We start from the raw sequence: 24,127 nt of genomic DNA, 5'->3' as shown, positions 1-24,127 counted from the left end.
CGTCCAGGGCTGGAGAAGCCAGAAGCCAGACCCATGTGGCATGCAGGCCAATCCAGGGTGGGAGATGGGAACCAACCCACAGGAGCTGCTTCAAGGTAGGGAGGTGAAAACGTCTGAAAAGCCTGAGAAGCAGATGGCAAGAAACAGCAGCCCTGTGAAGCTTCAGAAAATGTGTTGTTTGATGACTTGTACCCAAATCCCTTCTACAAGCTGTTCTTTAAAAACAAAACAGTAACTTAAAGCAAGGCTTTTTCTAAACGGATGTTTTGTAAGAATTAAACAAAAAGCAGAGCAAGAGAAGCAAAGGAAATAACCCTCGCAAAAAGAACTGTGAAGGCTGTTAGCATTGCTATGGTAAGAGTGTAGGACATTTCACAAACATGTTTCTATGAAGAAAGAAAAAACATTCGAATTTGGGACCTGCCTGGCTGACTCCCGGTTTTCAGCTCCCGTACTCCCTTGGCAGATAACGGAGAGGACAGCACTTGCTAGCAGGCTGCTCTCAGCTTAGTTATCTCAGTGAAAAACAAAAGCTCCATTTTAATTTCTTCGATGGTAACGAGAAGCTGAATCATGCAATACACGCACTCCAGTAATCTGTGGATGTTACAGTTCATACCGGGGTGTTTTACCTCCATTTACTTAGGGCCTTCTTGTACACCATGAGCAGAGCTGCTTACATATTTAGAATAAAGTGTAGAAGAGGTAACAAATACTCTAGAAGAGAAATTAATATATTAAAGACAAATTGCCCTGGCTATAATAGGAAGATACATATAGTAGAAGAATGCTAACACTGCAACTGCATGGTTCACTACAACTCTCTAAGGTTTGTACAGTTATCAATCCACTGACTATAAAGCCAAACTCTCAACACAAGCCTTTGCTTGCAAAGCCACAAAATAAAGCAAGAGGATCCACGCCAGCAGGTGATTTTTCCCAGACTCACTGAGTATTTCTGGTATATTCAGAGGGTGTTACTAGCTGGGAATCAGCAGTCTCCCCTAGTAGAGGCTAATCAGCATTTCAGTAGCGAGGAAGCTCCTACAAGGTCAGCAACCAATGCTCTAGACAAAAAAAAAAAAAAAAAAAAAAAAAAAAAACCACAACAAAACTCAAAAACATCATGAACACTCCCCAGCCAAGAGATTCCACAGCAGCATTTTGCTTTCTTCAACATACCTCAAACAGCAAATAAAGGCATATCTTGGTCGTCTCAAGCTACCCAAAAGGATCAGTGGAAAAACCTCCTATTTTGCTATCAATTTGGAGACAGTTGGTTCTCATTTGAGTGAGAATCCTCATTTGAAATTCTATCTTTTCTCTTACATCACACAACTCTCCACCCAGCTATAGTAAAAAGAGTACAGAATGAGCTGTGAAAGTAGTTTCCATCCTACGAGGTTGGCTGAACTTGCAACAGGTTTTCCATAGGGGTTGTGGAGTCTCCAGTTGTTCAAAACCTGACAGGTCTTGGGCAATCTCCTGACTCTGCTTGAGGAGGGTTGGACCAAATGATGTCCAGAGGCCCCTTCTGACCTCAGCAATTCATATGACATTGGAGTACAACTGCTCCTTTTAATCTATGTTTGCTTTATGTTGACCTGAAATGACATCAGCCCTATAAGCCAGGCAGTCGGCCTACCTGGAAAGCCTCCAAGAAAAACAAAACGGGTGTTTAAGTTAAGATGATGATTCAATAACTGACATGCTTCTCCATGATTTGGAACTCAACCAACATCTTGGCATGAGGCTGTATTTCCACCGCAAACAGCTTTTTCCTTACTCAGATAGTGCCCATCGTATTTATGAACATAACCAAAAAAAGATAAAAGCCTTCACATGCAAAATCTGTGCAGCTTTAAGGTGACTGCTTGCATTGGTAAATCTTTTTAATTCAAACTTTGTGTGTGAAAATACTATATCGATGGTCTGATTATAAAAAAGAATAAGAAAAAAAATTTCAACCTAGGTCTCCACAGTCCAGTTTCCTTGGAAAAGATTCAACAGTAGAACACACTGGGCTGAAGACAGACACAAAACAGCACAGCCTTTTTTTTTTAGGTGAGATAACTAATTTTCTTAAATGAAATTAGGGTTTCCCTCAAGCAAGTCTGATGCTTGGAACATCAGAGTTCAAAATCCCAGTCTTTAACCATTTCAGTAAGACAGATGGCAACGAGATGCCCAAATCCTATGTCTTTCAATGAGATTCGGGCATCTGATATTTGCTCTTTTGAGACTCTTTCTTCATTCTATTTATAGCTATGAAGAAAGGCACACACCGAAACCAGAAACAGATACTATTTGCCACTTTGCTGTCAAATTCCAGTGTAGGGTATCAGCATATCTAATGCCTTTTTAATTGCTTTGAACTTGCAATAAGGGTGCATTATAAACACATGAATATATGAATTAACAGCATTCAGAAGCACCAGGAAAAATATTTGCTGGCAAATTAACTATATAAAATCAATGCCAAATAAAAAATGTACTCTGGTCTTGGTGAAGTAATTCAGTACTGTACAGTTCTCATGAAGTAAATATTTTTGAAGGTGGGGAAAACTCTGAGATTAAGCAATACATTAATTTTTTTTTTGATCAAATGCCAAAACCCATAGGTGAATAGGAAACAGACATCAGTAATTACAGTTTGTACTTCAGCTGTTTCAAAACCTCTTGCTTCAATGAACAAGTATTAACTGGACAGACACTCCTTCACAAATTAGAGGTTGCAAAGGCTTATTATACACCATAGTTATCTTTGAAACTTGTCCAACAGAATTAAACTAAAAACCATAATGATACAGGTTATGGTTGCAGGCAAGAAACTATTAAAACTCTAAAAACTATGTATATGTTTTTATCAGTCAAACTGTCCCTGCAGCCACTCTTTGGTTTAGGAGCTCAGGAATGCAGTATTTTGAAACACTGGCAATTGTATTAGTGTGATGTTGTCAAACTTTAAAACCAAGCGTAAGGGGAGTTTCTAAACAATTTTGTTCTTGGCTTTTTAGGCCTGGGAACACAATAGATTTGCAGGCACAACAGTCTGGAGTATCACCAGAGGGGTAGAAATGAAAAAGCAACATCTATGTGGGCAAGAAGCTTATCCTGAAGTAAAGGGACATCTGTACTGCTCAGGGGAACAGCAGAGAGCTGCGAGTTATTAAAAATAAAGTTACCATGGTACAGTGGACTACCCAAGTCCACTGTAAAACCAAAAGCAAATGAACCCACTCCTGGGTTGAGCTGAGCATAGGTTGAGGCCTACACTATAACCTGAGCCAAGAGGCCTTGTCAGCAAAGTTACACACAAAGCTCGGCTACAACCCGGCTTAAGATACAAGCCTAGCTCAAGAACAGTGGATAATTGTGGGAGGACGTTTCCCTTGGCAAAATTAGTTTTCCTCTTTACTCTGGACACCAGCAGCTTAGGAAGGTGCCAACACTTTGGGAAACTGCTACTCAGTGTAGTTAAGGGAACAGCACGACAGCTTGAAGAAATATGAAACTAATAGAGGAAAAAATGGGGTAAAATTAAAATAACATGCACAGACTTAAGTTACTTAAGGCTTCTGAGTGCAGGAAGAAACTTAGGCCTTTGTAATTACTGACCCAATCCAAGACAACAAATATACAGCAATAAATACTTACCTTGCATACAACAATTGCACTGAAATCAGTAAGTACATTTCTCTAAATCTTAATTTCAGTCAAACCACAAGACAGGGGGTGAAACTTTTCATTTATATTGGAAAAACTGCTTTTTAGAGCTCAAATTTAGTTAGGCTGATTATAGAGGTTTTGCTTATCCAAAACGAGGATTTGGAAAAACATCAGCTAAAAATGACTTTAAAAAAAAAAAAAAAATCTTTTATCTTATTTAATAGCTTACAAGGTAGTTTAGCTTGTTTGGCCAAAATTCAGAGGACAACCATGCAATAAAAATGGCAGCAGTGTAAAATATGTACAATTAGTTCAGCAATTTAGGAGGATGTTTATTAAATAACAATTATGTGTGTAAGTTGTCTCTATATATTCAGATCTCTATGTGGCTGTATTAGGCTTTCTGTATTTTCTCTGTTAATTAGATTTTAATAGTTTTTTGAACATGGTATAACTCTGAAAATTAGCAGACATTAAGTGAAGACTTTAGGTACACCAAACTGCTTGAAATGCGGTATTTTTAATTCATCACACGAGCAACCCAAAGCAAACGTTTTCTGCACCTCCTAAATAATTACATTATTAATGGCCTACCATAAAAGTAATTAGTTATTATAAATGAAAGTGAAAAGTATAACATGAAGGTATGCACTGTTGAGGTGAATACAAAGAAGCAACGTCTCAGATAATGTTTTTTTAATGGTTTCTCTTTCTTTTATACCACACACTCTGTATCAATCATTCTTATTAGGTGAAGATTTGTATTTGACCAGTAACTATTCAGACAAGATTTGCCACATTTTTGTCCAATACAAGTTACCTGTAAATAATTAAGGAATGGAAGATTGCTGATATTTTCAGCACAAAATGAGCAGCATGATTTGGCTTTTCGGGAGATTATGAGCAGAAAGGTCAACTGCATCTAACACCTACCAAGTGCTTAAAAATAAAGTCACCATGGTACTGAGTGCCTGTAGTCTTGAGCTTTGAACAAGAACATTTTGCACAAATATACTGCTCTGGAACTGTTTTAATGATATCTTTAAGGAACTGATATGACATTTGTCTTCACTAACCACTTAAACTAAAAGATGGTGTTACCGAACACGACAGAGATCTAGATGAAGTTGCATAGTAAAATCTACCTTTTTTAAACAAAATGTAAAAAAGTTTATAAAAAATTGCATTTTTAGAGATGCCATGTTTCCAAAGTCAGTATATTTATTTTTATCTTTTAAAAACAACCAAAATAACCAGTAGATTTATGGTGTTCCATTGCAGAAACCTGTTTAGTCCCCGATTTACACTTGTAGCAATTGTATTTAATTGTCATCTTGACTAATTACAGCTAACTGAATATTACCATATGGCAAACTCAACTTTCTGAAAGAAATATGTGGTTTTGTTTAAAAAAGAAAAAAAAAGAAAAAAGAAAAAAAAAAAAAAAAACACACACACCCTTTCCTGAGGGCTAATGAACAAAAATGCACTATTCTATATATGTTAGACTGCAAACGTAAACTCTCTGAATTGGTGCTGTAAAACTTTAAATTGCTATTTGTTGGCAAGTTGTTTTAGCCTGAAGTACTTTAATAGTAAATCACCATTACACTAATAACATACCTTTGGCCTGAAACATATTAATCTTGGTTAATAACAACTGACATTTATATTTACCAATTCACTTCAGGCACTGTGGAGACTAAACATACATGCACAACCCTCAGGGAAGAGTTATTAGTTTTGAATGCATCCTTATTTTTCACTGAAAAAATTCAAAGAAACATTATACTAACAGGAATTGATGAAAACAAACATTTAAGTCATAATTGATATGTAAAACTTGGAACAAAAACCTGCATTTTCTTGAGTGTCGATAAAGCATCTAAAATCTGCTACATTGTACAGTTGATATCTGCATTTCTACACTTGATCTGCTCAAAGATATTGAGATTTCAAAATCTGAGTGCTTGCAAAGAAAAGCAAAGTAGAAATTTGAATCATTTTGAACACAAGATACCAAAATATGATAAATAGTACCAGACCTTCAAGAGATGATGAAAAGAGTCAATCACCCCCGCTTTTTTCCCTCCCCCTCCCTTATTTGCTAAGCAATAAAGTCATATACAGAAATAATAGTCATTTTAAACAGGCAGGGTGAGTTTGCTTTGGTCCTTCCCCCCCCCCCCTTTTTTTTTTTTTAAATAGAAACCTTGAGCACCCTCTTCAATGCAGAAAAAAAAGAAAAGAACTGCAGTGTGTCTGTATAACTTAGTAAGGAACTTACTCCTCTGCCTATACCTACATACCACTGTATTATAATTACACCCTGACACAGAAGAACACATTTGAATCAAATATTTTATTACAACTTTAAAGAATTCTCTGTCAGACTCCAACTTGGTATTATCTACAATGATTTTCACATTTTGGAGAACAACAGTATCTAAGTGTCAAAACACTTATGTATTTGCTACTTGACAATTGAGACTTGAAACAAGATCCTGTACTCAAACAGCATAAAGAGAAACACAAAAAAATGATGCCTTTTTAATAATTGTATTGTTTTTGATTTCAATTTAAGAAAAAGTCACCCACAAAGATTCTGCAGATAAGAGCAGGCATATGAGTCCTGAGGGAAGCAACATGAGTTACATGTACCCCATGTTGCTTTTTGTTTCCCACCTTTTCTTAGCTTCAAATCTGAAATGGAACACAAAAACACATTAAGGATCATGAACATAAGGGTCAAGAATTCAACCATACCACAGTGACAGCAATAGAAAAAAAAAAAAAACACAGAAAAACAAGCTCCCCCACATACAGCTTTTTTAGCAGGTATTGGCTGTTTAAACAAAAGACAAACATAAATATGATCAAGACTAGTAAAGCCTCCCTATTTAGTCTCAACAACACAAACCAATTCCACAACAAAACAGGAAACCCAAGGTTAAACTAGCAAATAAAATCAGTAGGAGCCTATTCCGGCTAAGGAAAGAGTTAACTGAAATTGCATTGTATACATGTAGTGCCATGAAACCACAAATGCCTAATTCCATACTCAAAATGACTCACCCCCAAGCAAGCTTCTTTTTCCTTCGAGCCTCCTGGGCAGCCTCTGCTTCTTGTTTAGCTTTTACAAAGTTGCGACAAGCAGTAGCTTTGGCAATTTTCACTCCAAGCTACGAGACAAAAAAAAGGAACAAAAGAAAGTCAAATTGAAGTATAGGGCTCATGTGAAACATAAGCCCCACAAAAGAACTGATCTAACATTGATTCTCAAAATCCATCAAACATTTTAGCATTTAGGCTAATGTTCTACTATAAGATTGGATGGACAAGACTGTCTCAAGAGATAACTAAGGAGGGGGATCCTAAGTAGGCTATCATTTTCCACACCATATCTTTCCATTAAAGAAAAAAAAAAAAAAAACACACAATAATCAACCAAAAAAGTACACACACAAACACACACTCACATGGCTAAAAGCAAAGGACAAGAGCTGTGACTCTTCCCCCTCCACTTCCTTCCTTCACATCTCTGTATCTCTCTACTTGACCAGTCTGCAGCCTGTTTTAAAATGACAGTGTCAGGCTACACCACTCCGTTTGCTGGAGTTCCTGCAGACATTTTAATGAAGCAGTGTCTCCTTAGAGTCCATCTGGCTTCAGAAGGTCTTAATAGGCTGTAGGGGAATACTACTTTCATAAACATTATTTACATCCCAAATTATTTCACATTAGTATACGTGGAGGGGAAGAGAAGAAAAATAATAATGAGACCATGAACTTTGACCAAAGTATTTTCTTCAGTTAACATTCATAACATTGCTCATTTTAGTTACATTCTGCGATTACTGTAATTACTTAACATTTTTTGAAACTAAAGTACGAATTATGGAAGAATTTGGTCTCAAAAGTTACCCCTTTCCTCCAAGACAAAAAGAGAATTTCTTTAAGCAAAAAAGTGCTCTGAGCTGTTATGCTGGCAAAACGGGTTTTCCTTCTAACTAATCCAAAGCCTACTGAAGTCAGCTATCATATTTCTAAATTTTACAGTCTTTAGAGGATCAAAGGAAAGAAGCATGGGAGTACCAAGTCATAGAAGACTCCAAAATTTTGGTAAAAAGTCTCTGCTTCACACTTATACATGTCAATCTGCTGCATCTATACATCTGTATTTGCGCTGAAAGATGCATTGTCCAAATAAGAGGAGGCGACTCAAGAATGCGCTTCCAGTGATGGGTGTTGAGCACATGCTCAGAACTCCCCCACCTAGGAAAGCTTCATGTGGAAACCCAGATTAATAGTATAGGATGAAAGATGGGGGGGAAAAAATAAATAAACCTGTCTTGCTGATCACACCACTCACCTACCATTCAAGAAAGAAACTACCCAGGGAAGGCTGCGTAGAGCACTGCGCACCGTAACAGTTTGTGCTTTGAGACCCTAAGCACTGGGGCAGCAAAGAGTTAAAAAATCATGCATAATATTAAAGGAATTGTGTAAAATGACTAAAGCTAAACAATTATTTTATCTAATATCTGCCTTTATTTTAGGTCATAAATATGCATCTATGAAATTATCTTGATGTACAAACTAGATCATGTGATTACATACTTAAAAACTTTGATATCATTGTTTATTTCTTCTCCTGAACAGGAGCAGTATTTAATATTATCAGTAATTCAAAAGTAATATTTAAGCCTCGGCATTCAGACATCAAGTGGCAAAGTAAATAAGAGAATGCCATGCTCTGGTAGACACCTTAAGACTAACTTAAGAGTAGCTACTAGTTGTGAATGTCACACTTGCACTATAAAAATACCTAAGAAAGCTTAACTCAAATATTTAAATAACTTGTTAACTAATACCAGCTTACTTATTAGGTCAAAAACACAGCAATTTGATGACTGGACAGTGTATTCAGTCAGAAGAAATATGCCCTTAAATATTACTTCTGAATTGCATTTTATCATCTAATACACTCAAAACTTAACTCTTACTACATAAGGAATTATTTTATCTCCTTAAAATATAATATAATAGGCCTATTAAAGATTTATACATGTATAATTACATGCAAGTGAGGTCTATACAAGTGCTAAAAAAAAATCTTTTGATTTTTATTTCTTGGAAGGCAGAATGAATTCTTCCGTCTTGAAAGGTATGGAAAAATGGGATAAGAAGATTCTCTGTAGCAAATGTAGAAGGAAAAGGAGACACATTCTGCAGCATTAGTGTTATCATTTCTAGGCTACATAGAGAAACATTTGCAAGACATGAAAACAAATGTGTCACATAAACGCACAGACAAATTTTAGCCAGATTAAACAGCACCTGCTCCCGCACCAAGACATACATCTTCACTTCCCCTCCCAAAAGAAATCCCCAAAAGCTTGGGCAGTGGGGGTTTCATTTAATAAAAACAACAAAAATCTCCACACATTTCAGGTCATCAGATAACTCAATAAAATATAATGTTAAAAGAAGTGAGAAAACATGAATAAAAAATATATACAACAATTTCTTGTGTAGTCAAAGTATCAGCATTTTCCATATAGAACATCCAATATTTTGCTGCATTTTAATTAAGGTGTCTAAACATTATCACAAAGAACTGCAAATTGGTCAGAGCACGCAGTAAGGAAAATTAAGCTCTAAAGGCTTTTTATCACCATATTTCAGGAACCAAGGGTGTAAAATGTTCTAATTTGGGATATATTAAAAGCCATAAAAGGTCTTTCAAAAAGATTAATGGTACTTTGCTTGGATTTAAGATAAGGGCTTTAGCTGGTTGGAAAAGCAGGGCCCTGGCTAGACCCTTGAGGCATTCATCTTTACAGCCACTTGGAAGATTTGTAAAAGCGTCTGCATAACCTCAAGCAAACGCACTGCGACATTTTTTTTTTTTAATTCCTTTCAATTTTACAGGTTTAAAGTGTGTAAATCATATTGGGCAGTAAAACTGATATAATGGTTCATCCTTGTAACACAGTATATATATTTTTATGACAAACTTTAAAAAAAAAAGGAGTTTCTACAGGGGAAAAAAAGCTTCCCCTTTCGAAATTCACCAATAATCATATCAAATATCTTACTATAGATGTTAATGCAACATAAATGAAAATTTCTTCTCGTATTATTTTTCATAAAATTTCTCATCTGAAATTGTTACCTTGTAACAAATTTCCAAAGCTTTTTTCCCCCCTTTATGAACAGTTTCAAGGCGTTTATTTAAAAATACCAATTATCATACTTTAACTTTTTTTTATGGAATAACAGGTTTCTCTGAAAAATATTTATGCCACTTTCTTTTGTTCTTTAATTAAATGAAAACAGATGTTTTCTGAAGTAAAGCGGAACCATTACTGGAGTACTTAAAGTGTTAAGGTCTTTAATTTTTATATCAGTTTGGTCTACAATTCCTGATTGTCTTTACTCAAGCTCAACATTAATGTCAAGCAAGTTACCTAGGAGACGAAAGAGATCAAAGAGACAAAAAACCCTCAAATGTCTGATTAATCAAGCCTGCAAACAGCTTATTTCTTTTAGCCTGCATGCAAGTATGAAAATGAGATTCTGGGAGCCGTACATTGTGCAGATTTGTTCATTCTTATCAGAACAAAGCCAGCGGCAGCTTATTTCATGGATCATTGGCACTGTCATCAGTGCTACACAGAACGGGTGACAGCTCCTCATTTTGAGGCTTGAACAAAATTAGCAAAAAGTCGGCACAAATTAGCCTCTCATCTTTTTAGTAATATGACATTATTCATTTACTTTTTATCCAATTTTTAATTTTTTCCTTGTCAGCTATCCCTTTCTAGTGTTTCTTGCACAGCATCATAAAACACTTTTAAAACAAGCGAAGAAATGGCTGAAGTTGGAATAGTATGTAAAGTTCGAGCAGAGGAGTAAACATTTTATTAAGTTGCAACTGAATCTACTGTAACTTTGAGAAACCTTGAAAATTGTGACATATTTAACTTGAAAAAATAAAAAGCAAAAGACTTTTCATTAAAAATCACATTGAGAAATAGCCACATCCATGATACGAATCCAACAGATCCAAGAATTGTTCCAGAAATATTGAAGTGTGACACACAAAATGCTAAACCCGCAGAAGCTCTAACAAAACATCTATATTCAAACAGGTCCTGAAATATCCTATGGTCATATCAGAGAAGCCAAACAGCCTTATAATATATGTTACAGTTTCTCATCAAGTATGAATCTAGTTATTTCAGGCTTGCCTTTAGCAACGATTTTCTCCTTTTATGTTATGGAATGTTATCCATTGCTGACGTATATAAAATATATAAAGCAAACAAGAATACTGAGTGGATTTTGCAGTGAAAATTGTCCCCTTTCAATGATGTGCTCAACTTCCACTGTAAAATAGTTTGTAATACCTTTGTTGTATTTTTATGCTGTGTATTACAACACCAAATTATATTTAGATGACACAGTAATGGAGCAAGGACAGGAAAATGTTCTAACATCTAAGCTCTTCTCTAGATTTAAACATTTAAATGCAAGCAACTTCCTCCATTCATGAGAAAACACAGTATTAAAAAATTAACTATAAGCTGTTAGATGCTTTACACAGCTGCCTTATAAGAAAGGCAGTTTTAAAAAAAGAACTGTAGTACTGTTTTCAGCAATTTCTTTATCTCTGTTCTTCTAAGTAAGAAAGCTTATTAACAAGCTTTGAACTTAAAATCACATTTACAATAATGTGCCATCAACAGTTTTATAAGCTAATTAGAAAAAAAGATTAATTAATGACTGGCTGCTAATAAAATGGCAATCATGAAGAAAGAAACCAAGGGTGCTAAGCTTCAACTACCACCAATTAAGAGCTAATTACAAACAAATTATATATGTGTTTTGCTGTGGGCTTTAATTTACTAAAATGGTTTTAATTAAAAGAGAAAACATGCTGATTAATTGAACTGCAGAAAAAATCTACAGTATAAACTGTGCTTTGTCTGTCTCTTTAATTAGACTTGTAACATCTGAAATCTTTTTTTAAGGTTTGTTAAGGAAAAGATATACATAATTAGGGAGCATAAAAATGTAATTCTAGGTGATAACCCTGCCACATTCCAAAGGTTAAAAGAAAACAACCTCATTGAGGACAGATTTGGAAGCACCTCTACTAACCATTAGAGAGGAATCCATCGTATATGCAGAATATTATATAGATATGTATGTTTTAAAAACAGTCCTTCAGTAGGCAGGTGTTCTGAGTTAATTGGTGCTTGGTTATATTCTGTATAAAATTACATGAGTCTCTTCAGGTATGTAAAACCATCAGGACAAATTCCGAGTGTTACACAGAATTCTTAGGTGACAGTATTATGCAGATAGAAGGACAGGCACTTCACCAAACACCATAACCTGCATATTCTTAACACAAATGAATGTACAGCCAGCTGACCAGTCATATTCTACATAGATATTTATAAGGAAAATACCAGCTCATGTAATGGCTCTCAATGGTTATGAAGGAGAACTCTGAACACGAGCAGAACTTGGCTCTTGTACTTCCCATTTAAATTATCTGGCCAGGATTTACTTACAAAGGATGATTACCAACTTGATGTTAGGAAGTGGGCAAAACCATTGCAACACTAATTTTGGAGAGAACAGCAAGACTGATTGCTGTAACACAAGAATGACTGACCAGCTAATTAATTTGTCTGATTATAATATAGGTATTGCATTTAAACTTGATTACAGTACCATAGTTCCTTGTAAATTACACCTTTTAAGTCTTTCACCAAAATGCCAGAAACCACTAAAAGCGAAGCACTCAGGAACAGGGCTGTCAAAAAGCCCAGCTATTTAGGGACTGACAACACTAGTTCAGTAATGTAGCATACTAATTTACAAAGTATTCTAGAAGTTTCTTCTGACAGGTAAGTCTAATATGGTCAAGAATTTGCGCTCGAGTTTCAGTCCTGGGGCTAATACATTCTTAGACAGCGTGGCACCTAACTACCAAGCACTGACAAAACAAAACAAACCCATCACACAACCACGAGCAAAACACAAAGTTTACAGTCAAACCAAACGAGTTCTCAGAACAGCAGAGCCACACAGAAATCCTCATTCTGCTTCCAGAAACACACACAAAAAAGTGGTACCTCAAAGTGACATCTTTCCTCAAAAGGAGCATAAACACTTCCTATTATGGATGGTCAACAGGGCTCTAACTTTCCAAGATTCAGCCTACCTTAGAGTATCAACAAGAAAACCATTTTTAAACATCTACATTTTAAATGCCAGTTAAATGTATACATAAAAGTATTTTTATCTACATTCTAAAAGGTTTGGGGCTGTGTGGATAACTCCTACCTGTATATTAATGCTTGTCTAGACATCTCTGGAGTTAAACAAGTTATCATTAGATACACAGTATTGAAACTATAGCTCTAGGTATTCCTTTCTATGCTTAAGAGGAACAACTTTAAACCATGAGGCACATTGTCAACACCAGAAGCCTTCAACTGTTACCATATTACAATGATAGCAACTGCTTTACAATCATATACCATACCCTAACTGCATATTACTCAATACTATAGCAATGATGTGGTTATTGCAGAAACGCTCTTCAATTCACTATAGATTAAGCACATTGAGTGGAAATTAATAAATATAGCTCATTTGTGTTACACTGACGCTCAACAAAAACGTTAATCACACATAACCAAGCTGATTGTACACGCAGACACAGCACAGAAATGGTCAAGATCCCAGAACCAGTCTGCCTGAAAAAGCAGAGTTACTCACATGCCCATAATCTCCCTGGAAGAAATTTACTCATATTAGAGTAAAACAATCAAGAATTTCAGGACCACTAGAACTCCTTAGTGAGGGAAGACATCCCTGAGGAGGACACCTTGTGAGGGATGGCAAAGGATTCTACAGTTGGAGGTATCCAGCCTGTCACCTCTCAAACTGCAGTAACTTCTCTATTCCTAAACTAGGGTGACAACAAGGTGTACTAGTGAGATTTGCAAAGAGATTAAACTGCCAAAGATGGGACAATACATTTATAATCACAATCTCAAGAGCTGCCTGTGAATTCACACAGTCACTTGCAAATACAGAAACTTGCACAAAGCACCCAAGGATCAGTTAAGTCCAGTCAACCCAGGGGAAGGAGGATGTCTGAATTCCAGTAATCTGTGCAAGTCTAGTTTCAAAATTCAGCATTTGTCTAATAGGAAATTTTAGAAATTCCTAAATGGCTTTGAATTAGACACAGTACTAAAACGTCTCCATATAGAACTTAGACATTGCAACAAGCAAATCCAACTCTCAATCTAAACCCAAGAATGCTATGGGAATAAGAAAACCTAAGCTGCAGTACATATCCCTGAAAGCATTTAACAAGCAGTATACACCCCCAAGTGTCACTGACAGCAAGAGCAACAAGATACTCCTTAACGGATCCGCAACAAGTGCCACATGGAAACCAAAACACACAGGAAACTCAAGGCAATATCATTTGAGTTTTAAGGATGTAAATTTCAGTAATCTACTCACAGCTGCTAGATTATGCATATTGCCTAAATCATCACAGATTTTGAGGGAATCTGATTAAAAAACCACTCTCACTATCATAATGATAGCACAGTGACAGCATCATTTTGGCATTCCTTTGCTTTTTAGGACACGTTTTACTGCCTATTCTCAGTCATCTGTTTATTTTTGGCTTCATTTTTCTAAATACTGAAGCTGCCCTATCAGTTTCACAGGCTTATAAATGTTATACATCAAAAATTAGTTTCACTTATTAAAGCAGGAAACGGCTTTAAGAACTCTGGGATCTGTGCCTCAAAGCAAAAGCTTTATCAGCAGGTTCCAGTCACTGCTTCTTGCAAAGAAAATGGTGCCGATTAAAAATCCATACACCTGATTTCAAAAAAAGAACACCTACCCACTGAAGGTTTTTCACGTGGCAGCAAGGGGCTGTACCCCAAACAGAAGGCAGCTCATTTCTCTTATCCTCCCTAACCCTGCAACACTGCTCAAGAAAAATGAAAATATACATAGAAAGATGAGGCCCAGATAAAAGAATACCAACTCATCCGGTTATTTATGAGGATTTCATAAGCTTCATACTCCAATGCAGTCATAGCACAATTCACTCCTGAGTGCGACAGTATCAGGCATGGAAAGGGACACAATGAAACCAAATGCTTCATAAAGTAATTAACTTATTTCCAAGTATTATATAAAATGAAGTCACATTTCTTTACATTGCAAAGAGAGGAAAGGACATGTTTTTAAATCAATGCTATATAATGCCATGAAGACAGCATTTTATTAATTGTACTTATATACAAACATGCTGTATTAAATCAGCCTGTCCCGTGACTGAATTCTTTTTTACTGCTCTTCACTGAATCAGCATTAGTCACTAAGGTTTTCCTTACAATAGGGCAAAATTAGAAGATCCATTAAAAAAAATACAGACTCTTTAAAATCACAAAGAAAAAGCAATCTTGCACAGTGTTATGCTGCAGATCTCCACAACAGGAGAGCCCCAGTGAATTCACCAGGATTCTGTGTTCAGAGCTCCTCATGAGTCATTTGAGTTTTCCTTCTCTCAACATGCTATTTATTCAGATAAACCCACTTAACCAAAACCAAGGCAAGGCTGTGAATACTAATAATGCTCCCGGCATTTTGTTTTCAGAATTACAACATGTTAATATTTGAAAGTCAACAATTTGGAGCTAATGTTCCACAAATAATAATATATTGTTGTAGCACCTGAGATATGCTAGATGCTGTACAATTCCATAGCTACCAAAATCAGATAGCAGTTTATCATTAATATTACAAAACCTTAGAACTTCTTACATTAATTTGTTTTATAGTCAAACAATTTGCACTGGAACCTTAGTATGTTTTATTGATTATGATACTCTAACCACTCAGAAAAGATGGTATGATCCGATTGTGAAGGAGAATAGTAAGAATGCTTTAATATCTATACATAAAAGGTAATATAACAGTATCACTACAAGAAGCCAGGCAGACTTAAAGGGCACATCACACGATTTCTGCTTTCAGTTATGGACTATCATTTATGTGCAGTGAGGATTTACCAATGAAAAGATGGAAAATGGAGCCTAGAAATTAGCAACTACCCTGAGTGTCTACACAAGTGTAGGTGTTTCTAATGAATGTGCAGAAACAACCCTGAGAAAGTTAGCTTCACAGAAAATATTTATAGAACGATAAGAACTGTATTTCCTGCCATCTGTCTTTAAAATAATCATAATAGTATATTATATTGCATTAGAAGATATTTAAATGTATAATTTTACATCAAATCAATTACAGCTTTACTCAAAAGCTTCACTTTACTGTAGCTAAACATTTTTATATTTGTATCAAAATGAGAAGTACTCAAGACTTTATTTCCTTTTTTTTTTTAATGTCTTTTGACATTACCGTAAAACCCCAGTTATTTCTGTGGAGATGGAAAAGCATGGAAATAGATGACTGAAAGCAAAAACTTTTAAGGGGACAGCTTCTCCACTGCTCTAGCCTTCTGGCACTTTTTGTATATTATATGCATAAATATATATTATATGCATAAATACACACACACTTTTTTTTTTTTTAAACTTACCTGTACTTAAAAGTATTCTAGCTGGTTTTTTATCTTGATTTTGTTGATTCACATTTTCCTTCTCTGCACAAAGCAAGGGGAGCTCAACAGCTTACGCTGATTTCGGAGCCACACCACTGCTGCCACTACCTACCATATGTGCACCAACCAAACTGTATTTCTCATACCAAATCTCAATTCAGACAAACATCTGAAACTGACAAGGAATCTGTTTGCTTGGATCCAAGCTTAAAGGATCCAACTTCTGCAGTAAAAGTCACATAACCTTCACAAAATTACTCAGATGTACTAGCTAACATGACAGTCTCATGAAGATATTTAATTTTTACACCTAAATTTATTTGGAGTTATTTATTTAAGCTAATTTTTTTTTCGCAAAAGAAATATTCATGCATTGTATAAATATCTCTAATATCTTGACATGAACTTGTTAGATCCTTACCTTTCTACAGGCTTAAGCCATGGACACTTTTCAGAGAAGGAATGCAGCGAACAGCATGTACAAAACCATGTACAAAACTAAGTGTTTTCTAAGAGCTTTTGTTAACAGGACACTTACCTCCCGAAGGGCTAATCTATCACTCAGCTCCTCAGCTTTATCAATGTCACCTTCCGCCACAGACTTCTCTATGCTAAGTTCAAGGCCAGACTAGAAAGAACAAAAACAGTAGTCTTTAGGACATAAGAAATAATACTTCCAAAACAAGTATCTCCTTTTCAAGCCGTATTTCTTTCACAAAATTCTTATTTTAAAATATTCCAGAAACATGTCATTCCTATGACAAACAAATTTTGTCTACGTATTGTAATGAGCAGTATAATTCAGAATTCACTCAAAGGTTGTCTGAGCTCACATCATTGCATTAGTTCCACCTTACGTGCACAACACTGTAGGTTAAAAAAGATTGCACAGACTACTTTGTCACAATAAAATTTCATCTGAAGTTGGCTCACCTATTCCATCCCTGGAGCTTTCTAAACAATATGTGAAATGAGTGTTAGGTAATATGAAGAATCGCAATTACCACTCCATCATTACAGTTCTAAAAACTGAATCCCTGGCATTGTTTCAATCCACTGTAGTTTTAAAAAAAAAAAAAAAAAAAAAAAAACACACACACACCACACACACATAAGCAAACAAAAAATTGACTGCTAAAATTTTGGAAACAATGGAAATGCTTCACAATTTTTTAGACCTCTGAAAACAAGAAACTAGCCTTTATGATCAACATAGCCTCTAACTTGTTTAGAGAACAAATTTAGAAGCAATATAACAGTAAATGGCAAATAAATATTAAACAGAAACTGTAAGTGGACATTTCTGAAGCAATAGCCGGTTGTGTCAGATGTCTTTTCCTGAAAAGAGGTAGCAGGCAGAGCCAGCAATACAATCTCTTAATTTAGGTAGAGAGCATCTGCATTCTAGCACTTTGGGTCGTATTCCATACAAATCCAGAGTGGTTTAATGAAAACTGTATTTCCACCAAAAGGAAAAACTATAGAAATGTGCACCAAAGTTTACTGCAGGCAAAAAAAAAAAAAAAAAAAAAATCCAAACAAACAAAAAAACCACCCACAAATCACCACCCCTACCAACAAAACCCGCCACCACACACACACACACACACACACTCCAAAGAATGAAACCAAATAAAACACAGAACATTTTTATAAGAGAAAGTGATGCTAACTAAACATTTGACATCACAAAATTTACACAGGCCTCCACTGGAAGAGCTACAGAACAAACAACATTTTAAGAACGCCTGAACAACAAGTTCAACTTGTCCATCTTGTGGGACTGTAATTTTCTTAATATGGCTAACTATAAAATATTTGGGAAGAGATTGAGTTTCTTCACACACACACAAAAACACTGTAGTTAAATATGCAAAGAATTTGTTTCTCACTATGATACAATAAAAGATAGAAAGGATATAGTCACGCATATCATGCATATTATTCTTCAGCGTGATGTAATCACTCCCATGCTTTCAAATGGTCTCAGTTCCACTCCTGTTTCAGTTAAGGTGACTTATTTTTATTATGAGCACAAGCTGACATTGTTTTTTTTTAATCAACATTTACCTTTTGTGGAGTCCTGCTTTTCACAAGTGTTTCAAATTTGTCATTGATTCCAAAGTATTGTGTAAGCTCTTTCCAATGCTCTTCATTTGCCAACTGTTGACTACAAAAAAAAAAAAAAAAGAAGAAAAAACACTATAAAAAGCTTGTTTTCCACTGCTGTAATATTCTTCATCTCTTTCACCCACTCATTTTTTTTAATGGAGATGAAATTAAATACTTCATCTTTTCTCAACTTCCCCTTATACTTACAAGCCTTATATTTAAAAATAGATCTCAGATAATCACACCAATCTGTTTATACCTCTCAGTCACTTCATTGTTCTTTTTCAGTTTTTCTGTAATAAAACAACAACAACAACAAAGATGTGATGTTACACAGCAGTACCTTATAGCATTCAATGAAGTTAACAGAATTCTAATTGGTCACATTCCCTTAGAAAGATTAACATTCTAGGACTTATTGCCAGTGATCATGTGTATCTAAATGACTCAGGCTTTTCGGGGGGGGGGGGGGGGGTGGCATGAAAAACACTCCTGCAATATCCATGAAGAAAAATTGTAATTGGAAGATACCAAAGTCTGTTTTCTAGACTGACTGAAATAATTGGCCAGTATAAATAAGAACTAATAATAAAGAACACTATCTCCCTTTTAAAAAGGTGCATAAGGATGTTTAGTTGAAGAAGCAACTCGAAAAAACAAAACACTAGTTAACAGTGAGACAACATCTACTCAGGCATTTTATTACAATTCTTGGAGGACGGAAAAAAAAAAAAAACACAACCAAAAAACCCTGCAAATCTCATTTGCAATTTATTCACATTAATATATTTTTGAGAAAATAAGTTCTGTAATTAAAATAAACACCTTTTCTGCGGCGCTTTCTTTTTCGGTCTCTGTTTCCCTGATTTGGTTGGGTTTCCATTTCACGTTTTCTCTTCTGAAGCTCCAAAAATTTCTACAAGATGGAAAAAAGCAGACTTTTTTCTTGTAATCATAATGTGCTGAAAAAGGCTGTCCTAACAGCTCCTTTATTCATGATATTTTCCTCTACCTACTATAGTAAAATTATGCTCTGAGTTTCCTGGCTCTGTTGGCAAACTGCACCTGGCTCTAATCTTTATATCACCAGACCTCTCTGATTTTCAGAGGTCACCTCCCTGCATGAGGCAACTATTTAAAGCTATCCTTGTTTTCTAAGGAGGCACAGTAACAAATACAGTCCCGTTATTTGCACAATCCTGAAGCATTCAGCATCTTGCTGCTGCATCAACAGCAGTTTAGCATTCAAGGATAACCAACAGTACAGCAGGCCACACATATGAACAGAGAAGAGCATCAAGTTTTTGCTAAGTTCTTATTTGGATTCCAGAGCATAAAACTTAGGCCGTTTTCTTCACTCTTCTCAGGCTCTACATGCAACAAGAGCATAAGCAGCTGTGAGTGAATGGCTGTAACTAATTCTTAGTGAAACAGAGGAGCAAACCTCTGCTTAACTCATAACCATCAGGACAGTGGCTACTATGCACAGCTATAAATCTTTTTCTTTTATATTAATAAAGCTCGGAGTCCATATTCTACTATAGATAGAAATCTTGCTGCAACTGTGTAACCTACATACTTTCCTGCTGTGCTTTTAATATCACATCAGTGTGCAACAACAAAACACAAAACACCATCACACTCAACACGAATTATTCCCAATATCAATCATGCAGCTTTCAGTAGACTGCATTTACACATGGATATTTACAAACTCGTAATGTTACCCACATTCCACATGTGGAGAGGAACTCCAGCAGGGCATGTTTGACTGCCATCTTCTCCATCTGTCACAGTTATCGAAGGGGATTTACTGACAGTGCTACTTTCAGCTTCACTCTCCTGGAACTCAGGGCGCTGAACTGTTTTAATATCTTCTTTTATATCTTCTGGTGAGCAGGATGTCACACTATCCAATGCGTCCCCATCATCAGAACTTAAGTCAACGTCACTTTCATTCAGTCCTGGGGGTAACAGCCCACTCCACATCTTCCAGTGGAAATAAGATCAGGTCACTCTGCGTCACCAAAAAGACGCCAGCCTAATGTGCGACTCATCCTCAGATGGAAACATTGTTAGCCTGTAGAAAACTGAAAATAACAGAACACATTTTGGTAAACACTCTAATTTCTCCCAAGAACCCTTCTACCCTGAGATGCTTTAGATAAGCTCATTAAAAAGCTCCCAATACTCTCCGTTTAAGAGAAGCAGAGGACGTAAGTGAGCAGACTAAAGTTAACACACGCAAAAGCTTCCGCACTCACCCTGCCGCGGCCCCCGGCACCGCGCAGCCGGGAGTGGCCCAGCCCGCTCCGGGGAGCGGGACCCCGGCGGGAGCAGCGGGACCAGCGCTGGGAGTGGCCCGGCCCGCTCCGGGGAGCGGGACCCCGGCGGGAGCAGCGGGACCAGCGCTGGGAGTGGCCCGGCCCGCTCCGGGGAGCGGGACCCCGGCGGGAGCAGCGGAACCAGCGCCGGGAGTGGCCCAGCCCGCTCCGGGGAGCGGGACCCCGGCGGGAGCAGCGGAACCAGCGCCGGGAGTGGCCCAGCCCGCTCCGGGGAGCGGGACCCCGGCGGGAGCAGCGGAACCAGCGCCGGGAGTGGCCCAGCCCGCTCCGGGGAGCGGGACCCCGGCGGGAGCAGCGGAACCAGCGCCGGCCACGGCCGCTCAAGAGCCCCCGCGACACCCCCAAAGCGCCCCGGGCCGCCCCGCCACCCGCCGTGTTTACCTCGCCGCCATCTCCACACGGCGCAACATGCCGCCCGCCGATTGGACCCCGCCCCGCGGCCAATCAGCCGGAGCTTTGCTGCCTCGGGCACGCCCTGCCCGGTCGCCATGACAACCGGCCGGGCCTACCCGCCCCGTGCCCGGGGCCTCGCGGGGCCCGCGCGGGCGGTGCGTGACCCTCCGCCCGCGGAACCGGCTGCTGCCCAGGGCGGCCGGGCGGCCGCGCGTGCCCTGGAACGTGCGCTCACCAGCAGCAGCTCCCTGGTTGTGCACCGCAGTACGGCAGTGGCAGCCGTTCAAAAGAATAAATCCACAGAAACACAATAAAAAAATGTTTACACTGGGACCAACTGGGGAGGGCCTGCCACTTCACTCCGCACGGATAGAAAATGCCTTTAGGGATTGCCCCAAATGTGTTGCGTTGCTATGAAAAAGGAGAAAGCCTGGATGAGCTGAGCCCCGGATGCTGCAGGTTGTGGAGCAGCTTGTAGGCACCGAGCTGGGATTTTCATGAGGGTGCTCCGAGGATGGTGAAAAGTCCTTTGGGAAGCTCATCTGGGGTTGTGATCCAGGGAGCGCCTGGTATGGGAACATCCCGTCCAAAAGGTGTCCCGAGTGTGTGCACTCTGGAGGCTTCCGCTTTGGAGTCATATTTTGGACAGATTGGAAAGGAAATCTTAGTAGCAAGAAAGAAATTGCTGAATCAAATCAGGACAAAATCAAGTTGTGGACAAACAGTTCAGCTGTGGGAAAAGAGACGGGGGCAAATGGTTAAGCATTACAAAAGATAAAGAGGGATAACGGGGACTCTACCTTCAGTAGGGATTTCTCGCGTAGATCACAGCCTCTAACGTTGGCTGTACATGGAAGGAAAAAATAATCACTTTTCTCATGGACATAAAACAGGATCTTCAGGATCGCTTACTCTTTATGCCAGAATTTTGCACCCTCAGATTCATTTCTGAAATCAATTAATTCCGTAAGTAATCACTTTTTCATGAACTACATGTAAATTTCACACTCAGCTTGCTAACTACTTTTTCCTCTCATCTGGGAAATCAATTTTTAAGAGATTTATTTTATTTACATTTAATAATTGAATCTGTTTGGTATACAGACTGGAAAGTGGTAATTAATAAACATATTGATATTGGATACTCATTGGCATTTATTCTAGATAGTTACACTACTCATCTGAATGAGGTTTCTTAATGTTACCTAATTTGAGAACACTCCAAAAATTTGATGTCTTTATGGTCTGTAAATTCATGTTTGGTAGTTTGTCATTCACTTCATGACACAGTTTGTATCTTCTGAAGTTGCGCTCATAATTTAGCATCCGCAATCCAGTTTTTGGCACAAATTGGCACTGGTCGTGCACATAAATGAAGTATTCAAATTTACACTTGCTGTTCATTTTATGATTACAAAATCATTGTATTTGCCACTTCAGGAAGCCAAAATTCAGAATAAACCTCAGTTCCGCTGCAGCAAATTCTGACTTAGCAAAAGATCCTTGTTTGAGAAAAGATGTCAAAAGGCTCCTCCCTGGCTTTCACCATCTAGAAGCATTTATACTCCAAAGGTCAATGTTTGCTAAAGCTGCAGAAGTGGTTGTTGGCTACTAACCAGGATTTGCAACTTACTCTGCTTTTGTTTGAAACAATCTGTGCAGAGTGTTTTTATGCATGGTAAAAAGGGAGAACAACCTTGTGACCAGCATTCACAGCTTGCTCCGTTTCAAATCCTTCATGGGCCCGCTTTTTGTTCACAGCTTATTTCAACAAATATTCAGATGATCTGATCTATTGCATTTTCATCAGCTAACTGCCTTTCTCACTTAAATTCCTGTCCCAAAGGCCTGCCAAGTGATGACGCTTATGAAGGAAACACGTCAGGCTCTGACATTCCCATGGAACACTGAACCAGTACAATGCCGTAATTACAGGCTAAATATTTTTTATGCTATTACTGAAAATTAAGGCAATGAACTTCAGAAGGAAGGCCTACTGCAATTGGGCATAATATTAAGTACAATTTGAATCTTTCAGGATCACTGTGAATGTTCAGGTTCTGGCCATTTTTCTCTTTATTCCCTGTGTTTCTTTCCGACGTTTCCTTGTTCCCTTCCTTTTACGCATGCTCGTTGCATATTTCCAGATGCTACTTTTAGTCTCAGGGGTGGTTAGTTTAGTTTCTCCAATAAGACTTAACTTAGTCCCTATATTGTCTTGCAGCATCAGTAATATGAGTTTCCTGCCATGGGAATCTCTACTACAAAATATGTTGTCTGCTTAGGAATTGGTAACGGCCGCTGGCTTGGTTGCCCTTTCTACTTAACAATAACAAAATATTAGTGCAAAACACTACGGTACTTGTAGTTCACCCTGTCCTTAGATAGTCTTGTGATAATTTGGTTTGCTTGAGGATGGGATATGCTGGATTCATTCAGATACCAAATCTGTGCTTCAGATGCTATTTAGCTTTAGATACCGTTTGGAAGGGCTGTCACACCACCACCATCACCACCACCACCACCACCACCACACTTGGCATAGAGCACTGCGTCAATTGCTTGTGCACGAAGGAGAAAATAGCACAGTTTCATCCTGTATTCCATAGAAACACAAATAGAGCATTTTTCTACATTTTTTAATGAGCATCAGTTTTGCTGTTGAATTAATTTGATCCCTGTCTTTATTTGAATCTTTCATAAAAAAATAAAATAATAATTTTGTTCATCAGAGGCATCAAAAGAGCTAACAGAGGTCCTTATTTAGAGCAATTAAGGAAGCACTGCAATTGAAATTAAAACTGGCAATTTCTAAGTCATGAAGCACCTGCATATTTAATGATTTATATCTTAAATTTACAATTGTTAAAAGGCCTTCTGTCTACAAAACATCATATCTATTCATTGCTGCTGGAAATGGAGG

The 24,127-nt window shown here is 37.6% G+C and overlaps 1 protein-coding gene across 1 annotated transcript; it reads right to left on the bottom strand.

Moving 5' to 3' along the window:
- Positions 1–6,209: 6,209 nt before the first annotated feature.
- FAM204A (family with sequence similarity 204 member A) lies at positions 6,210–21,227 on the bottom strand. Its single transcript, XM_088519997.1, has 8 exons — positions 21,193–21,227; positions 20,198–20,556; positions 19,292–19,382; positions 18,726–18,759; positions 18,425–18,524; positions 16,893–16,982; positions 6,745–6,851; positions 6,210–6,372 (listed from the first exon to the last, which is right to left on the bottom strand). The coding sequence occupies exons 2-8, from the start codon at positions 20,453–20,455 to the stop codon at positions 6,321–6,323; spliced, it is 732 nt and encodes a 243-aa protein (XP_088376123.1). The 5' UTR covers positions 20,456–20,556; positions 21,193–21,227; the 3' UTR covers positions 6,210–6,320.
- Positions 21,228–24,127: the final 2,900 nt, after the last annotated feature.

This window comes from Tinamus guttatus, unplaced genomic scaffold (assembly GCF_059628265.1).
Source record: "Tinamus guttatus ecotype Peru unplaced genomic scaffold, ASM5962826v1 Tinamus_guttatus_pri_ptg000079l, whole genome shotgun sequence".
Classification (NCBI taxonomy): Eukaryota; Metazoa; Chordata; class Aves; order Tinamiformes; family Tinamidae; genus Tinamus; species Tinamus guttatus.
This window is presented reverse-complemented; position numbering and strand designations above follow the sequence as displayed.

Bases quoted from the DNA above. Each gene is read 5' to 3' on its own strand.
- FAM204A (XM_088519997.1), bottom strand. From the start codon at position 20,455: ATGTGGAGTGGGCTGTTACCCCCAGGACTGAATGAAAGTGACGTTGAC. The intron at 18,525-18,725 runs GTATAAACAGAT...TTTTTTTTGTAG, and splicing joins AACAATGAAGTGACTGAGAG to TCAACAGTTGGCAAATGAAG. The intron at 16,983-18,424 runs GTAAATGTTGAT...TGTTCTTTCTAG, and splicing joins AAAGCAGGACTCCACAAAAG to TCTGGCCTTGAACTTAGCAT.